Genomic DNA, 19,746 nt, shown 5'->3' with positions numbered 1-19,746 from the left:
GTGCCAGGGGTTAAAGTTTAGAGGTCAGGGCTGGGACTGAGGTAAACAGGTGCCAGCCCGAGCCAAAGCCTTGTTACCTGCCAACAAGATCAACCTAACACACTATTGGTTCTTCTCTTACTCTCCACTCCCACTGAACTGGGCACAAAAACAAAATGTGCCTCACTCAGTCAAAGCAGTCTGGAATGTTTTTAAATAAATGACTTAAGAACCCCATCTTAATGTAACACATTTCTCCCCTAGAAGTTTGTCTCTGCTGTGATTTATAGCGCACTTTACACAGTGGTTAGCCTGTAAACAGTGGCCGTTTATCACCGTGGCGATGGAAGCTAGCTACAGAGCAGCTCCGGTGTGTGTGGCTGCTCTGCAGCTACCCCCTCTAGAGAGTTGCCATTCCTGGGCCGCAGATGCTAGGCATTTTAAAGAGGAGCAGGCCGGACAGGGAGAAATGATTGGAGGCTGGGTAGGGGAGGGGGGTTGCTGGGGCCCAGTGTGACAGGCAGGTGAGGTCTGTGGGGACGGATGATAGCGTTACACCGTCAGAGACCCCATCCTCTGGTCACGGGGTGGCAGAGTGTGTCACTGCTGCCGGGGCTCTGAGGTGCTCTCCCTGAGGGGAACAGAAATGAACTGACAGATGGAAGGAAGAAAAGAGAACCAATGGTTGGTGCTACTGGAATAAAGGACCCCCAGCTCAACTCTCCACAAGCTCTCCTGAAAAATGATAAACACTGACCGGTGGAAGCTATTTGAAGATGACAGGTGTTGGTTCCTTTGGAAGCAGGATACCATACCAGAGAGAGGAGATGCACTGTAAATAGAAACTTAAGTCAAAACGACGGTTTATAGAAATTATATACTTGGAATGTTATTGTCTATGTTGAACGTTAAAGCACAGTTAATGATGCACGATCTTTGTAATCTCTGTGATCTGTGAAAATTATGAGAAATACATTAACTATAATTATTATTCAGCTTGAGAGCCACACAAATGATATGATGTAATCTTTTCCAGACATCACCCAAGATGTGTTGCACATGCCTCTCTCGAGCAGAGAGCTAATGAAAAACCAAACTATGAGTCTTCTTTGTCTGCTATGGATGTTAGGCGCTAAATCGGTGCTAGCATTAGCTGTGTAATGTAAAGAAGAGCAATGTAAAGCTCCTCTTTCTCCTGGCAGATGTGTTTGTGTTTGGAGAAGCTGGCTGGGAGCTTGCTGGCTGGCTGTCGGGCTTCAGCAGGGCCTCAGTGGGAGTTGCTGTTGTCAGCTGCATATCAGCTGGCTGTAAATAGCCCCAGGCTGCCCTGTTTTATCGGCAGGTAGGGAGACTCTCTCGCTCCATCTCTCTCCCCCTCTCTCTCTCTTTCTCTCTCTCTCTCCTCACACCAGCTGCTGTTAGCTGCTCCTTTAAAGTTGCTTGGGGAAAATAAATGGAAACGCGCCCGCAAATATGAAATACCACCGCCGTATGAGCCGCAACACCGCCCGCGACACGACAGAGTAATCCTCATTTTCATAGAAAGGTGATCAGATCAGCGACAGGGACATTTTGCAACGTAAATGCCTTGTTGTTTTCAGGTCCTGTAGTCTCAGAGCTAGCCCGGAGATGGAGGGGGAGGGAGAAGCCTGTTTTCCTCCCATCTATTACATTTGGATTTGTGCGTTTCTTTGTGCCGTGTGCCTGTGGTTAGCTGCCCCTACAGATTATCCCAGCCAGTGGGGGAGCAGAAGTAATTCCCTTTAGTGACATAGGTGTCTTAATTGGGCCTGTTGGAGGCTGGGCTCAGAACAGAACGCTGCTTCCAGTCATGATCTAAGAGCAGGGCCGTCATTAGATATGGGTCTGGACTGGAATGGACCCGCATACTGGTAGACTATATCCAGGAAGTAAAAACACACACGTTACATGGACTTTGATTGGATGAAGACCGTCCAGGAAGAAAATACACACACATATTACATGGGCTTGGACTGGAATGGATCGGCGTTCTGCATAGACTTTACCAGCATCCTGGCCTAGAACTAACCAGCATATTATATTCGATTTCACAGGGGGACAAACACACATTATATTGATATGGGCTGGAATGGAAAGGACTACTAGTTGTGTACTAGTGTAGACTTTACCAGCATCCTGGAGTAGAGCTAACTAGCATCATGTTAGGAAATGGTAGTTAAGGTGTTGTTAAGTTGCATTAGATGGTAAGCACACTACAACACAGCCGCACCCAATACCCCCCAAATGCTCTAGACTTCCCTGGACAAAAACACACATTATTAAAACTTTGATAACGTTTGCAAACGGATTGAAGGTCCATAGATGCAGTGATAATATGCTGTGCTGTGCTGTATGCTTTACTCTCTTTGTCTGTTCCAACTTGGGTTTGTTTGCACTTGTGCTTCTGCATTCACACTGTTAATTGTGGTTGTAATTGTTTCTGTCATCATGAGAGATACTACCTTCCACATGAGGAGGTGTCATTTTGGTTTTGCAGGCAAACAGACAACAAACAGCGGGTTTCCTCTCCATGGTCCGTAGCTTTACCTCTGTCCCAGTATACAGCTCATCTAACTCCCTCTGCCTCTCTCCCTCTCCCTCTCTCTCTCTCTCTCTCTCTCTCTCTCTCTCCTCCCTCTCTCCCTCTCTCTCTCTCTCTCTCTCTCTCTCTCTCTCGCTCTCTCGCTCTCCCTCCCTCCCTCCCTCTCTCTCTCTCTCTCTCCCTCTCCCTCTCTCCCTCTCTCTCTCTCTCTCTCTCTTTCTTTCTCTCTCTCTCTCTCTCTCTCTCTCTCTGGTCTCTCTCCCTCACTCTCTCTTGCTCTCTCCCTCTCCCTCCCTCCCTCCCTCCCTCCCCTCCCTCCCTCCCTCTCTCTCTCGCTCTCTCTCTCTCTCTCTCTCTCTCTCTCTCTCTCTCTCTCTCTCTCTCTCTCACAGTCCCTGGATGGATTTGTATTTGCACTAAACAAGGAGGGAAGGTTTTTGTACATCTCTGAGACGGTGTCCATATACCTGGGACTTTCACAGGTGAGTGCAACAACAGTCAATTCCTTATCGCTACAACCATTTTTTTCTCCTTTTCTTTTGTTTATCAGCGCTGGCTTGAAGACAATTCAGACAAATTAGAGCTCATTTAAAATCTCATCAGCTTGTTGGCCCTGTAGTTAATTTGCAGCCATCCAATTTGATCAGAGGGTATTTTTCATCTCAGTAGTATGCTAACAGGTCCCAGTCTGCTATTACATGTCAATAAACAGACAGAGACGTCTTGGAGGTCAAACGATAGGGGGAGTGACCTTGAGGATTCTAATGGTTTCATACACCATAGCTTTGTCTCCAGGGCTAACAGACAGACAGACTTGAGTGCACACACACACACACACACACACACACACACACACACACACACACACACACACACACACACACACACACACAAACACACACAGGGCTATCGCAGACTGACTAGAGAGTACACAGAGCCCTTTCCTGGCTACCCAGACGTCTTACTCCGGCCAAAATGCTATGCCACGCCCATGGACGTTCGTTTCTTCTCCACAATGTGTCTGGATCTGAGTATCTCGCTGACTTTTTACCGAATGTGAAGGGGCCATTCAGGGCCATCTGATTGGTCCAGAAACCGATGGGCTGGGCCAGAGCCAGAACACATGTGGGTAAGATGTCATTTTGAAACTGCGTCATTGGCTTTGATACTCTGATTGGTTAGAGATGTTTTGTACAACACCCCTCGTGCAGCGGCAGAATTTAGTGTGAGTCGTCAGGTTATCAGAGGCCATCTACCAACTCAGAAACCCAGAACCCAAATTATATTTCTAGGTATAGACTTGACCTTTGTATAACCAATAGACTTAACAGAATTGACATCATTAAAATATTGCATAAGAAAACACTCACTTAGATACATAATGCATGGCTTAAATAGAATACAGGACACTTAGATGTAAAGGACAAATAGATGTAACCAAATGATGTACATACCCTGGATGCAGATACCGGCGAGCCTGCTTTCTACATCGGATAAAAGTAGAGACTCAGAGCTAGAAAATGATATATCATACAGTACAGTTGAGGAACAATGGGAAAGTAATTCTGCTTTGAAGGTTGATAAACTTGTAACTTCACTTTTGAGAAAATGGCCCTTGAATGTTTTGGTACACCTAGTGGAGAGCTCTTCTTTGTCTACACCCATTCAGCATCGTTCACACCCTCTAAAGCCTCAGCCCCGCCCAACTATTTAAGGATTCACATGTGATGCCATGTACTCAACAACCAAAGATTTCAAGACTAAAGGCTGGTTTATACTACGGGCGTGTCATACATTTTATCTGGAGTGCCAGAGTGCATGGATTGTTCAGAGTGTTGTCAGATTGTCCGTTTCACTCTCGGAGCGTTCAGAGCTCACATTAGATGCTCTGGCCGAGGAGTAGGGTTGATCCGAGCATTCTGACCTCACAGCGGCAGTCAAGCACCCAAGGTAACTGGCTAACGTTGGCCAGCTTGCTAGCTACTTCCAGACACAAATGAGAGAACTGCTCACTCTGACCATTTTACTCGCCCTTGCAGAGCTGGTTAGGCTGTTATGGTTATGTTATCCAGAGCGTTGGTGACTACAACTGTGCTGCTGGCAAATTTAAAAATAGATATTTTTCATTTAACCTATATTTAACTAGGCAAGTCAGTTAAGAACAAATTCTTATTTACAATGACGACCTACCCTGGCCGGACGACGCTGGGCCAACGCTGGGCCAATTATGCGCCACTCGGGAGCCGAAAACATTTAATTACACTTTTTTGCCAGCGTTTACTGACACCGGCCATATTAGACGGGTGTTGAACGAGAGTGGTCTGAAATCGGAGTAGATAGCCAGAGCGAATTTACCAGCTACATCTATCGACAGTTGTTGCAGTGACATCATGCACATTCTATTGACAAGATGGAAAATTGGGGATAAAAATAAATAACTTGCATAGTATTGGAGTCTTTTGTTTAGACATGTAGCTAGCTAGCTAAACAATAATCACAATTCACAACGTTACTACCCTGAATAAATCTGCAGGTATCTAACCAACCAGGTTCAACATTAGGCTATAACTAGCAATGCAAATGACTCTGAGATACGAATAATATAACTACACAGATCATACACATAACGTTAGCTAGTGAGCCAGCCAGCTAACAATACACTTTAACTTGAAATGGAAACGACTTTCTGACAAAATTAGAAACGTGTCATTTCTGAAAATGTAGCTAGCTAGACTATCTTACCCGTATACATGGACGGACGCTTCTCCCTGTCTGTCACGGTTGCCATGGTTGCCCTCAGTTTGAAGATGTAATCCCGAGACAAGGGTTTTATACAACAGCCTTCTGTGTGTTCTCTTTTCCACTCCGTTTGCGTATTTGCAATCAAAGACCAGAATTTTCTCCATCTCCTTAGTTATCCTACTCTTATTCCACTGATTTCAAAACTCAATCCCCCAGAAAGTGGAGAGCAACACTTATGTAGTTGTAATATGTGATATCTTAAAAATAAGCTGCGTTAGAAAGGATTACCTACACATACTGACCAACTCATGATATAGACAGAAGCATTCTACATGGCAGACCAATACAAACTCGTCTATCTGTGTGGCTATGTGTTTTAGCTGTGTGGCTATGTGTTTTAGCTGTGTGACTGTGTGTTTTAGCTGTGTGAGTTATGTTTTAGCTGTGTGACTGTGTGTTTTAGCTGTGTGACTGTTTTTAGCTGCGTGGCTATGTGTTTTAGCTGTGTGAATGTGTGTTTTAGCTGTGTGACTGTGTAATTTAGCTGTGTGGCTATGTGTTTTAGCTGTGTGAATGTGTGTTTTAGCTGTGTGACTGTGTATTTTAGCTGTGTGACTGTGTGTTTTAGCTGTGTGACTGTTTTAGCTGTGTGGCTATGTGTTTTAGCTGTGTGGCTATGTGTTTTAGCTGTGTGACTGTGTGTTTTCGCTGTGTGACTGTGTTTTAGCTGTGTGACCGTTTTAGCTGTGCGGCTGTGTGTTTTAGCTGTGTGGCTGTGTGTTTTAACTGTGTGGCTGTGTGTTTTAGCTGTGCGGCTGTGTGTTTTAGCTGTGTGACTGTGTGTTTTAGCTGTGCGACTGTGTGTTTTAGCTGTGTTGCTGTGTGTTTTAGCTGTGTGACTGTTTAGCTGTGTGGCTGTGTGTTTTGACTGTGTGTTTTAGCTGTGCGACTGTGTGTTTTAGCTGTGTGACTGTTTAGCTGTGTGGCTGTGTGTTTTGACTGTGTGTTTTAGCTGTGTTGCTGTGTGTTTTAGCTGTGTGACTGTTTAGCTGTGTGTCTGTGTGTTTTAGCGTGTATTACAGGACTCATAATGAAGTATTCTCTAATAACATTATGATGTAGAGATCTTTGTATCTTTGAGGGAACGCGTAGACATTGTTTAGCTAAATTAAGACGACAATATAAAGGACAAAAAAAGGCAATCAGTTTAACAAATTAAAAATAGTGAATTGTATAGGCTGCAGCCACATCTATCTACAGATTAATTCAAGTAAAGATTGATTAATGATTTCTATCAAATAATTGATTAATTGTCAAATAGGTCCCCTAAGCTTTGGGCTGCGTGATGTAGTTATCTTGTTCATAGTTTTATCAGCGGTTAGAATGAGTGAGTGATTAAGTGCTGTTTTTTTTTGTACTTGTATGAGTTCGTTGTATAATCTAGCATGTGTACACAGAGAATTCTAACCCCCTGTGATCTTAATTGCTGTTTTACTTTTTAGCCACTTAATCTGTCTGCCAAGCCATTTCTTTTTAACATAGTTGCTAATTATTTTCTACATTAATTCGATCTAGGAGGTTTTTTAAGCCTTTTTCAAATTGACAAGGTTATGAATTTTATGGTGCCAGGCAGACAATCTAAAGCAGATTTATGTATGGGGATTTTCATCCTCTTATTCAATGTCTAAAAATGTTCTGCATATCAAACATTATGTTAATGAAGCCATTATTTAGGACTTGCTGTGTAATTAAAGTCCATTCCCTCTATCAAAGTTTTAAATGTTTTATTCTTTATAGTAAAAGTTAATGTATTCAACTTCTATGTTGAATATTATGGCTTCGAGAGGGGGGGGGGGGGGGAGAGAGAGAGAAAGGGTTGGCCTAATGGCCTTTTACCTGTTTGGTTCAACATCATATAGTACTGGGAAATTAGTAAGTTATTACAGTAACAGTTTTAATAGCCTTGTAGACAAAGCCGATCAATGTATATAAATCTAGTAGTGAATAAGGGCCGAACCCTAACTTTAGGTCTGTGCACATAACTCATGTTTTTTATGTTGAGCTAACCGATAACTGATGATGGTAAAGTACAGAAAGTTGATATAATGCCTTAGTGTCTCTTCAATGTCTGTGAGTGTGAACCCATGTATTTGGATTGTTCAGATTGTATCGGACAATTCTGTGCTAGTGTGAAATGGCTGTTATTATGGCACCGGTTGTGCAGCCAGTCAGTTCAGTGAAACAGATGGTCAGAATTACCATTTTTGTTTTGCAAATGGCGCATAAGCCTGTGTTCCCCCCCAAGTTAATCGCAGGTGTCTAAGTGTATGTCTTAGTTCTCTGGAATAATGTTCCGTCTTCATTTGACCAATCAGTGACTGTAGCTCCCCTTTGAGGAAGCAGCCATACCAGAATGGTCTCTTTTTGAGTCATTACTAAACTCAAAGATAAAAACATTTTATTTCTTGACATTCTTTCGTAATAGAATGGAAAGTTTGGATACCGAATGTACAGTGTTTTAATAATAGATAGGCTATGTGAAGGAATTTGTTGGACAAGGGATAATGGTTGTTATAAGCCAAATTTGGTGTAATTGTATTCGTATATGCCTGCTAAAACGCCTCCACTGCCTCAGCAATTTAGCACAGCTAATGCCTGTATTTAACAGTTCTGTAGCAGTACCATTGGAATTGTTTCAGCTTGCCATGGAATTGCAAGACAGACATGCCTTGCAGTAGACAGACATGCCTTGCAGGAGACAGACATGCCTTGCAGTAGACAGACATGCCTTGCAGTAGACAGACATGCCTTGCGATAGACAGACATGCCTTGTGGTAGACAGACATGCCTTGCGGTAGACAGACATACCTTGCAGTAGACAGACATACCTTGCAGTAGACAGACATGCCTTGCAATAGACAGACACTGCAGCATGGATCTTGAAGAAGTAGACCCTCTGGGCTCGGCTAGCTGACTCAAATTTAGTTTGTGTAGCATTTTAGCTAGAAAAGATTCTGTCTTTTAAAGACCCTGAAAACGTCCCAAATGGCATCCTACTCCAGTATGTAGTGCACTACTTTTGATCAGGGCCCACAGGGGCCCATAGAACTCTGATCAAAAGTAGTGCGTTATATAGGAAATAGGGTGTCATTTGGGACGCAGGCCCTGCTGATCCTAATACTGTCATGGAACCCCCTCAAAATCCTCCTGTTGGCGCGATGTAGGCACGCCGTGGCGGTGCAGAGGTGTGACCATGCAGCTGTCTGTTTGGTAATTGAGATGTGTATGTTTGTTTTGTATAACAGATGGCACTGTGTGTGCTTAGGCTGATAGCTAGGAAAATAATAATTGCATTATTCCGGCCAACAGAATATTAGCTTTTGGAATCCGTCCCATTCCAAGCCGGCGCCAGTGCAGCATATGCACTTGCATGGACTGAATATCCAAGGAAATTGATACATCTGGAATACAGCGACCATATGACTTTTCATCTGTCTCAAAGGAGTTGCTAGCTTTTTATTTTAACCCGTTCCAAGTACAGAAACATGTTAAAACACTCTGAATTATTAGAGGAACGGCACATTGAGAACCTGACATAGCAGGACCATATGGTTGAAGCTCGCTCTCTTTCCATTGTTTATGTGCACAACAATGTGATTGAGTTGGCATATTTCCAATGCCTTTCCCTCTCTCTGTGTTGGAGGGAGGTATAAGTCTCTCTCCCTCCTTCACGAAACAAGGCCTCCCTTTTATTGTGGAGCGACACCGGTTAGACCTCAGTGCCCTTCTCCCATTCACGTTTCGCTGCAAAAGGCTTTTCCAATTGTGGAGCTGGAATTGAATGTAGACATCTGCTTGGCTTTAAGTGACAGGGCTATGCATGTGTGGCTGTGTGCACACAGAGAGAGACAGAGAGACACCAGGAGCCTGATCCCTCCACCCTCTCCCTCCTTTCCCTCTAGCCCAGACTCCCTCCCTAAGCAGTGGGGCCGGATGAGGCTGTGCGGCCCCCGGCTTCCAGCCCCCTGACTCCCAGAGGATCTGAGGCCAAGTGGGATGGAGGGGGAATATTGAATCTATTAGCATAAACATCTGCCTGAATGTCTGATCACATCTTTGTGAACCGATCAGTCCTCGCCCTCTTTTATCCCTCTTTCCCTCACACACACACACACACACACACGCACGCACGCACACACACACACACACACACACACTCCCAGTTCACACACACCCTTCTCATATTCCCAGTCCCTTCTCTCAGTGTTCCACAGAATACGGGAGACTTTTGACTCTGTCGCCCAGACCAAATGAGATCATTAAATTAGTCGGTTTATTTGTCATTGTTTGCGTCGTGTGGATCAATCAATGAAAGAAAGGAATGGTTGATTTTCAAAAACTTGAATATTGTCAGTGAGGTTTTCTATTTATATCGAATTTACTGAACTGTATATTTTCTCGATGAAAATATTCCTGCAAATTTTGTCATTTGTTATATTTCCCAAAATAGTATTTTCATTTAGCTATGAATCTGCACTGTGAGGAGTTTTTGCAAGTGAAATGAATCTGCTACTGTAACTTCCCATAACCCACAGCCAACACTAAATTGACCTCTGTAGTGAATCCAAAACAAATGGACACACCATTATCCATCAAACGCTGAGGGAAAGATAACGTCAAGCCTCACTAAGCATATGAGAGGGAGATTTTTTGCCTCTCTCTATTTTTAAATAGCCTATCAGGGCATGAATCCAAAATGTTACTAAATGGGTAATAAGCATTATTTTATTTATGATGTTGTGTGGGTGACAGAGCAGAGGGCGGCCATTTGCATGAAGACTGCTAGTGGTGGTAAAGGAGACAGGGCCAGCGGAAGGTCACGTTTAATTGAGCCACCTCAGTGGACCTGCTGGCCCTGTAGACTCCTGAGCCCTGAATGAAAACAAGGACAAGCTTGTCATTCCAGACAGTCCCAGTGCCTGTGCTTTATCTGCTCTACTACAGAATATCATCATCAGCCAGCCGACTCACTGTCGAGCAAATGAAACTACCATCTCCACCGTCAAATATTACAGCTCTGTATCAGTTTGGGATTAATTTAACTGGCGAAATGTGAGATTAGGATATTTTGAGATTTGGTTATATTGATAGGGGCAATTATGTTTTGTAAGTGTTGTAAATCAAGCACTATAATAGTAGTATAACGCTGCCCATAAATATAAGGGAACTTGCAGCATTTAAGGAAACCGCTAAAATCCTTTCTAAAATATAATATAAAGAAGGAAAAAAGGAATGAATAAATAAATGGATAAGGAAGCCAAAATTTGGTCTCTGTAATAAATACTACTAATGTATTCCAATCCAACAAACAGATAAGTGGATTTAGAGAGAGGTAAAAAAAAGAGAGAGAGAGAGAAAGATTTACAACGGTGAGGAACAGGAGTAGAGGAAGGAGGAGGGGACATGATTCAATGTTCCCTACAAGGCCCAGCAACAGAAAACAGTATCAATTCACAACATTTAAATTGATAAATGCTCAGAGCCAAACACTACAAGGGCACTTTGAAAAGCAAATAGCGACCTGGTGAAGAAATTGATTTTTTCCCCCTGAAAATGACTGCATGATGCATCATTTGACTGTGCTCTGTCCAAGTGCTTGACAGAGATAATCTGGCCAATCCCAGGGGTGACCTTATCGTCCACGGCAGGGCAGCTCTGTCTGCGCCTGTCTTTGTGCATGTCAAGGTTTCAGAGGGCGCCATCCTTCGGGGAGGACAAGTTTCCACACTCTCCATCTTGATATTGAGCCAAGAAACAGAGAGAGAGGTGTGTGTGTGGGGGGGGGGGAATCGGCAAGAATCTGAAAATCTGAAAGTCAACGAGGTTTCGTTAGTAATTGGATTAATTATATAAATTATTCTGCAGATGTATGCACAATGGATTGTTCTGCCCTTGTCAATTTTGTAGTCATAAATTGGGTATATCAACTCAATATCAGACAAGAGATAGCAGACAGGCGCTACTGCTCAGTTGGACAGGGAGATAGTTGTTGTTTTTCAAAAGATTTCGGTGGTTTGATGGTGGATTTTCAAGGTCAAAAAGTGGGGTATGTTTTTTTCCCTTTTCAACATCCAGTATATTCTTGATTGATTCCGTCCTTTACATGTTGTGTCATTTCTTTCTAGGTTTTGGTAGCTATAACCACACTTGTGAGGTACTGCTTTGTCAACGGTGCTGTAACACAGTGACTGAAACATGACAGGGCTGTGGATCTCTCCATCCCATAGGTTAGTCTCACTCACTATAGCCAGCCAGGCCACGGCAGGATCAGTCTAAACACGGGATTTAAAGCACCTGTCAGTGAAATGTATGAGCTGGTCCCTAAACATTCTCTAGCACTTTCCTGTGTCACCCTGCACTGGCGCTAGAGCCAACTCTAAACCTGCATCCAAAATGGCACCCTATTCCCTATATAGAGCACTACTGTTTGACCAGAGCTCTATGGGCCCTGGTCAAATAGTAGTGCACTATGAGGGGAATAGGGTGCCATTTGGGATGGACCCTAGGATTATGGACTTATTCTCTATGCTTTCTGACCACCAACAAGCTTGAGAGAATTTTACAAAAACATTTTCAAAGACAAAGTAATCTTATATATGCTACATATACATTTTACCAGATGTTCTTATCCAGAGCGATTTACAGTAGTGAATTGCATACATTTCATTCATATTTTTTGTTGTTGTATTTTTTTATTATTTTGTGCTGGCCCCCACATGGGAATCGAACCCACAACCCTGGGATTGCACACACCATGCTCTACCAACTGAGCCACAGGGAAGACAGTATTGGCAGGTTTTCATCCACCCCAACACACAATACCAACAGTATAGTCACACAAAGTTGTTTGCAAGTGAAAGTGTAATTGTTGGTTTTTTATCTGAGAACCGTAGCTAGCACTTGGCCAAGGTTCCTGTTGTCATAAGTGGTATTGGTATAACTTGTTCCAGAGTTTGTAACAGCGTTGGTTTCACTTTGCGTTCGGCTAGCCACACACAATCAGGCCACATTTTAGCATGCTCTGTGTGATGTACACTAAATGTGCTACCACTAACATCAGTTGTTCCAGCCAAGAGAGAGAGAGGAGAGAGAAGAGAAAGGGAAAAGCGAGAGAAGAGAGGGAAGGAATAGAGAGAAGAGAGAGGTAAGAGAGAGTGAAGAGTGAGAGAAGAGAGAATAGAGAGAAGGAATAGAGAGAAGGAATAGAGAGAAGGAATAGAGAGAAGGAATAGAGAGAAGGAATAGAGAGAAGGAATAGAGAGAAGGAATAGAGAGAAGGAATAGAGAGAAGAGAGAGGTAAGAGAGAGTGAAGAGTGAGAGAAGAGAGAATAGAGAGAAGGAATAGAGAGAAGGAATAGAGAGAAGAGAGAGGTAAGAGAGAGTGAAGGGCGAGAGAAGAGAGAGAGAGAAACACCTGGACCTAGACACACTGCTCTGCACAGGGTTTTCACTTATTTTACTTTGCACTATCATGGCCCTTTTGTGAGAAAATGATGATTATCCCCTGAAAACCCCAGCCCTAGCCCCAACCCTAGCCCCAGCTTCAGCCCTAGCACCAGCCCCAACCCCAACCCTAGCCCCAGCCTCAGCCCTAGCCCCAGCCCCAACCCTACCACTAGCACCAGCCCCAACCCCAACCCTAGCCCCAGCCCCAGCCCTAGCCCCAACCCTAGCACCAGCCCCAACCCTAGCCCCAACCCTAGCCCTAGCACCAGCCCCAACCCCAACCCTAGCCCCAGCCTCAGCCCTAGCCCCAACCCCAGCCCCAACCCTAGCCCTAGCCCCAGCCTCAGCCCTAGCACAAACCCCAACCCTAGCCCCAGCCCCAGCCTCAGCCCTAGCCCCAGCCCTAGCCCCAGCCTCAGCCCTAGCCCCAGCCCTAGCCCCAGCCCTAGCCCCAGCCTCAGCCTCAGCCCTAGCACAAACCCCAACCCTAGCCCCAGCCCCAGCCCCAGCCTCAGCCCTAGCCCCAGCCCTAGCCCCAGCCCCAACCCTAGCCCCAGCCTCAGCCCTAGCACCATTAACCCCCCTCCAGTGAGCTCCTTTCCAGCAGTCCTCTATCTATCCCATCATCTCCAAACTGCTCTTTTGATAATCCACAATGCACAGATTTATTTCCATCCTTCAGATCATCTCCAGACTGATAGGGCTGCTCTCATTTTATTTCACATCTCCTCTCCAATCCTTATTAACGTTTGAAGGCGGATGGATCACCCAGATAGCATCTCCAGTGTACTGACTGACGATAGCTCGCTGCTCGCTGCTCGCTGCTCGCTGCATGGGCTTTTTACATCCACCATCAGCCTTTCATCTGGATTGAGATCTGGGGGGAGCGTCAGGATTGGGAATACAACTGTGTTTGAATTGGAATTGAAAGATAAAGTAGTTGGGATTATTAACTGTAAATGGGCTTCAATTGGCTTTTTTTTGGAGGGGAGGGGATTTTGATGAGCTAATTAACATTGGTGCCATAATTTTGTTTTCAAAGTGAATGAATGTTTGAAGCCAATTTACAAGCTGTTAGATGCTTGCTAGATGTTTTCATAGTTAGATTATTCTTAAAGGTAAAGATAGCCTGTAAAGACAAATTGTATGTATAAACGATATAAAATATGAAGTCTTGGAGCACTGTCTGACCCATCCCACTCTTCTCCTTTCTAATCAACCATAACAAATGTCTGGACGTGTTGTACGCTTGCTTGCTTTTTTTGTTGCAGGATTTGCTACCGACCGTGCTTGCAGTCTCATCGTGAAAGAGAGGGGCGACCCACGGAGCACTCATTGGAAATTCCTAAAGTTGGATTTACAACAGCATTCTAATTTAATGTTGGATGTCGAACATATAAAGAGATCAGAGTGGCACTAGAGCTGAAAATTGATGCCTTTTTTATTAGAGGCCCAGTGGAGCGGGTGGGCGGGCGGGTGCCGCTGGTACAATGAGAGCGGAGCGGAGTGGGGCCCGTGGTGGCGTCGGTGTGGGGTGCAGGCAGCACAAGGAACAAATGAATGGGGGAGCTGCTCTCTGAGAGGGCTCGTATTTCACCCCAATGTCAGGCCCCAGGAGGGGAGCTCAGGATAGAGAGGTGACGCCAGTTAATGCCAAGCACCTCTCTCCTCTGCTCTCCAGCCTAAGGACAAGCTATTGACCGCCAGGCTGTCATAAAACATCTGGCATAGCAGAGGAGGAAGAGAGGGAGGATAGAGGGATTACGAAGAAATTACCAATGTGGAACCTTTCAGCTTTTTGAACTATTGGTTGGAATTACAGTGGAAGGTGTTGTATTTCGTTAGCGATGAGGATGATGCTAGAGGGAAAGGAACTGGGTCAGTCATCTTCATGAGAACTCATACAGTATGATGAACTGCATTGAACTCACTGCACTTCAATTATCTTGATCACTCCATCTGTCCTTTCATTTTCGCCAAACAAGGAATCATCGTTTCTACTCAACTAAGATCAGCAAAATTCTAAAAACACTTTTTTTTTGCATACTTTACAAAATGTTATTCATTAATAAGTCCAGCGTGATCTGTCTATTTCTTCAGGGCTCCATCCAGGCCATAAACTCAGTAATAACCTTTTATCAGAAGCAAGGGTGGACCCATAATGTGACATTTCCACCCAGATGAAAGAAAGAAAAAGAGAAAGAAGCCAGGCTTGTAATCTCCCCATATATAAGGCCCTGGGAAGCCATCATATAAGGATATAACAAGCTGTGATGAGGAAGAGGAACTTTCCCAGTGAAGGATAATAGATGAGTCCTGACCCTCTCAGAGCCAGAGCAAAGAGTCACCAGTTCTCCATGTAAGCGACCCCCATTCCAATTTCTCACTTTGGAGAATAAAAGCGTCTCCGAGCATGAGGTGAGGTAGAAGAGGAAGGGAGGAGGGAGGGTGAGAAAGGGGGGAGGATGGGAGGCAGGGGGATACTATTGTGCCTGAATCAATGACATGGGCCTAAACTTTGTCCGATCTAACCGCAGGCAAAATTTTGGAAATTAGAATATGGAGATCAGGTTGTATGCATACACATCACCAATTAATAGGAAATCATTTTTGGAATAGCTTTGGTGTCGTTTTGTGCTAGCTAGATCTGATTATCGCTTGTATAATTACAGCATCGATGGGAAACACAACGACCAAACACTGAGACTTCATATATTGTTAATGACCCGGAGAGTTAGACCCACTCCATTTACCAGTCAACTCTGTCAGAGGAATTAGTGTAAGATTCCTGTGAGAAACTCGGACTGTCTCAACTGTCTCTGCCACAGCCAAGAGAGAATATGTGGACACGGTACACACAGTCCTAATTGTTGTCCCAAATGCACATATAGTTTATTCTCCATGAATAATATGACAACAATTATCTGGATTTATTTACATGAGCTTTATAAATGAGGGCTAATTATTGTGTCTTAATGATGCCTCTTAGTGCAGCTACCTCTGTCACATGACTGTACAGAGATAACGGAATGGAAATTTGCTTAGAGGATTTTCCTAAATGTCACCGCCACTTTGTGCACGAGGATGATAACTTCATACATTCATTATCGTGGCAAACACCTGCAATGTAGCACAAGAGACCTTGGGGCTAGGCGATAGTAGATAATTACTAATGAATCAATATGGAGAGAGAGAGAGTTAAGGTGGAAGGAAGACTGACAGAGTTGTCCCCTCTCGCTCTCTCTGAAACAGCCTGGGTCTGATAAACCTTTAAAATAAACAGGGAAGGAGGAGGAGGTGAAGAAGGGGACTGGCGCTCATCTGTTCTCAACATGGCAGCTTTGTTTTTTAGGCTCTCTGGCTGCTGATATCTCTGGTTCATCCTTGGGCTCTATTTTCATATGAATATATTAAGAGAGAGAGAGAAATTGAGATAGAGAGAGGGGTGAGGGAGAGGGAGAGAGCGATGAGAGAGATGCTGAGAGAAACAGAGATGCTGAGAGAAAGAGAGAGAGAATGAGAAAGAGATGGAGAGCGAGAGAGAGAAAGAAAGAGAGCGAGAGAGAGAGAAAGAGAGAGAGAGAGAGAAAGAAAGAGGGATGCTGGGGCCGGTATTTGCCTGTGAACCATACAGGGATATAAATCCTAGTCTATTCATCAGGCTTAATGCAGGTGAATGGACAGGCAGCCAAGCTACATCATCCACCACACAACACTCCTCCTTACATGTCCTCCATGTACTTTGACTTTTACAAGTTTGAAGCAAAGAGAAAATGCTATCAGATGAGAGTCAGTACTATGCAAGACTAGACTGTGAATGTTATCTGGTTGGAGATGATTGTACGTAAATGCATTTCTGCAGATTCAATTCACTTTAAACCCCTTGTAAGAGGATTCTAATGGTGCATTACCCTTATAGCCATACCAACCAACCAACAGCACCATATCCTATCTAGTTTTTTCTCTTTCCATTACTACATCCCTGGACCTGGACCCCCCATCAGGACAACAATTTAAGGGGGAAACAGATGTCCTTCACCAGCGTAATGATTGCCATGTCCATTTTTTACCCCTAACCCTCGGAGACAGCCGAGCTGCGGTATGATGCATGTCGGCAAAATCCCCCAATGGAGGAGGAGAAAAACAACTATGAAAGGCTCTATCTAGAATATCGAGTGAGAGGAGCCGAGCAGAGCAGAACATTCCTCACTCCTCGAAGGACAGCTCATTCCATCCTCCATAATGCTGGATAAAGACATGAAATCACATATGACAAAGTGGTAATGTTGTAGCAGCACTTAAATCCCCTCATTTAAGTGCAAATAGGTGTCATTTTGGAAGGCCTAAGCAGCTGGCTCCACAATGTCACTCTAACTGGATGTGACCACTGCTGGGGTTTGTTTCCTCCACCGTAGAACAGAAGAGAGAAGAATTCTCCCAACGTTTAGCCACCACAGCAGACACCGTGCTGATAGGAGATTACTATGATGAATGATGGGCTAGTGTTCTAGCCAGACTATGTTATTCACCATATGCAGTACTCTGGAGAAATAGAACAAGACAACGTCAGCTAGTGAATCACTAGATGGAAATCTGTCATCTGATGCTAGCCTGTCTGGTGCTAGCCTGTCTGGTGCTAGCCTGTCTAGTGCTAGCCTGTCTGATGGTAGCCTGTCTGGTGCTACCCTGTCTGGTGCTACCCTGTCTGGTGCTAGCCTGTCTGATGGTAGCCTGTCTGATGGTAGCCTGTCTGGTGCTAGCCTGTCTAGTGCTAGCCTGTCTGATGGTAGCCTGTCTGGTGGTAGCCTGTCTGGTGCTAGCCTGTCTGGTGCTAGCCTGTCTGATGGTAGCCTGTCTGGTTCTACCCTGTCTGGTGCTAGCCTGTCTGATGGTAGCCTGTCTGGTGCTAGCCTGTCTGATGCTAGCCTGTCTGATGCTAGCCTGTCTGGTGCTAACCTGTCTGATGGTAGCCTGTCTGGTGCTAGCCTGTCTGATGCTAGCCTGTCTGATGGTAGCCTGTCTGGTGCTAGCCTGTCTGATGCTAGCCTGTCTGATGCTAGCCTGTCTGGTGCTAGCCTGTCTGATGCTAGCCTGTCTGGTGCTAGCCTGTCTGATGGTAGCCTGTCTGGTGCTAGCCTGTCTGATGCTAGCCTGTCTGATGGTAGCCTGTCTGGTGCTAGCCTGTCTGATGCTAGCCTGTCTGATGCTAGCCTGTCTGGTGCTAGCCTGTCTGATGGTAGCCTGTCTGGTGCTAGCCTGTCTGATGCTAGCCTGTCTGATGCTAGCCTGTCTGGTGCTAGCCTGTCTGATGCTAGCCTGTCTGGTGCTAGCCTGTCTGATGGTAGCCTGTCTGGTGCTAGCCTGTCTGATGGTAGCCTGTCTGGTGCTAGCCTGTCTGATGCTAGCCTGTTGGGTAACACTTTGCTTGTACGGCGTTTTACATTTGCTTACAAGGCATTATGAATAGGGTGTTCATAGGAAGTGTTATGGCCCGCTGGCAACTCTTATTGTTTTTAAAGAGTGTTCAGAAGTGCATTGCTTATGGTGGTGACTACTCTCTGTTGTTGTTGCTGTTGGAGGCTAGTCAGTAGTGGATGTGGCAAGCATCACGGTCTGGTCTAGTGGACCAGAAGCAGCCCATATTTCAGAGCAGATGGCTAAAGTAATGCTTTAGTCATTTCTCCTTGACTTGCCCTCCAACGTTGGACGTCCAATAAAATGTGACCCACCACTGAAAGTAGGACATTGGAATGTGAGATGATTAAATCAACCTTTTTCACTGTTACTACATCAGTTATTCAGTCAACAAGTTCTTAACGATCTTCAAATAAAATGGCGGATACCTTGAGAAACAGATAGCAGTGGCACTGAGGGTTAGTTTTGTAACAATTAAGATACTATAGAAAAACGGTCTCCAGAGTGGTGCAGTGGTCTAAGGCACCGCATCGCAGTGTTGTGGCATCACTACAGCCTGGGGTTCGATCCCAGGCTGTGTTATTACCAGCTGTGACCAGGAGTCCCATAGGTGGGTGCACAATTGGTCCAGTGTTGTCTGGGTTTGGCTGGGGGGGCTTTACTTGGCTCATCACGACTCCTTGTGGTGGGCTGGGCACCTGCAGGCTGACACCGGTCGTCAGTTGAATTGTGTTTCCTCTGACACGTTGGTGCAGGTGGTTGTTATGAAGCGCAGTTTGGCGGGTCATGTTTATGAGGATGCATGACTCGACCTTTGCCTCCTGAGCCCGTTGGGGAGTTGCAGTGATGAGACAAGATCGTAATAATGAAATTGAGGGTAACATTTTTTTTATTATAAAAAGATACTACAGAAATAAGTCATGTTTTATACAAATTCAACCATATACGTGTCTTTTTTAAGACATACCTTTCTTCTAGCTATTGAAAAATGATGTCAGATGTACAATGTACAATGTAGTTCTTCCATTCAAGTTGAATTTTTCCAACCAGGGACGATTCTTCTGTGTTGTACTGTATAACATGAAAACTGCCTCCAAGGCAAGTCATCTCGGTCTCATCCCTGGGTAGAATACCTTGTATGTTTGTGTACTTTTCATGTTGCTCTCTTGAAAACATTTGAAGGAAAATTGAAAGAGAATTATTTATATTGCATATTATAGTATGTAGTAGGCTATGCTACCTGTTCAATCTGTATATTACCTAATCTACATGTAAACTACGTTGATCTTTATTGGTCCTTTTGTTTTGCTTAGTTCCCATTGAGATATACAGTGAGGGAAAAAAGTATTTGATCCCCTGCTGATTTTGTACGTTTGCCCACTGACAAAGAAATGATCAGTCTATAATTTTAATGGTAGGTTTATTTGAACAGTGAGAGACAGAATAACAACAACAAAAAATCCAGAAAAACGCATGTCAAAAATGTTATAAATTAATTTGCATTTTAATGAGGGAAATAAGTATTTGACCCCTCTGCAAA

General features: G+C 44.4%; 1 protein-coding gene across 5 annotated transcripts in view; it reads left to right on the top strand.

The window, feature by feature from the left end:
- npas3 (neuronal PAS domain protein 3) overlaps nt 1-19,746 on the top strand; it is a 343,109-nt gene that overhangs the window by 239,075 nt on the left and 84,288 nt on the right. For all 5 annotated transcript variants that reach the window (XM_029729734.1, XM_029729736.1, XM_029729735.1 and 2 more), the window contains one exon: nt 2,935-3,024. In XM_029729734.1, the coding sequence (XP_029585594.1) occupies nt 2,935-3,024 (90 nt within the window). The remainder of the gene's footprint in view (nt 1-2,934; nt 3,025-19,746) is intronic.

This window comes from Salmo trutta, chromosome 33 (genome assembly GCF_901001165.1).
Source record: "Salmo trutta chromosome 33, fSalTru1.1, whole genome shotgun sequence".
In the NCBI taxonomy this organism is placed as follows: domain Eukaryota; kingdom Metazoa; phylum Chordata; class Actinopteri; order Salmoniformes; family Salmonidae; genus Salmo; species Salmo trutta.
Note: the sequence above shows the minus strand (reverse complement) of the source record. Positions and strands in the feature narration are given on the sequence as shown.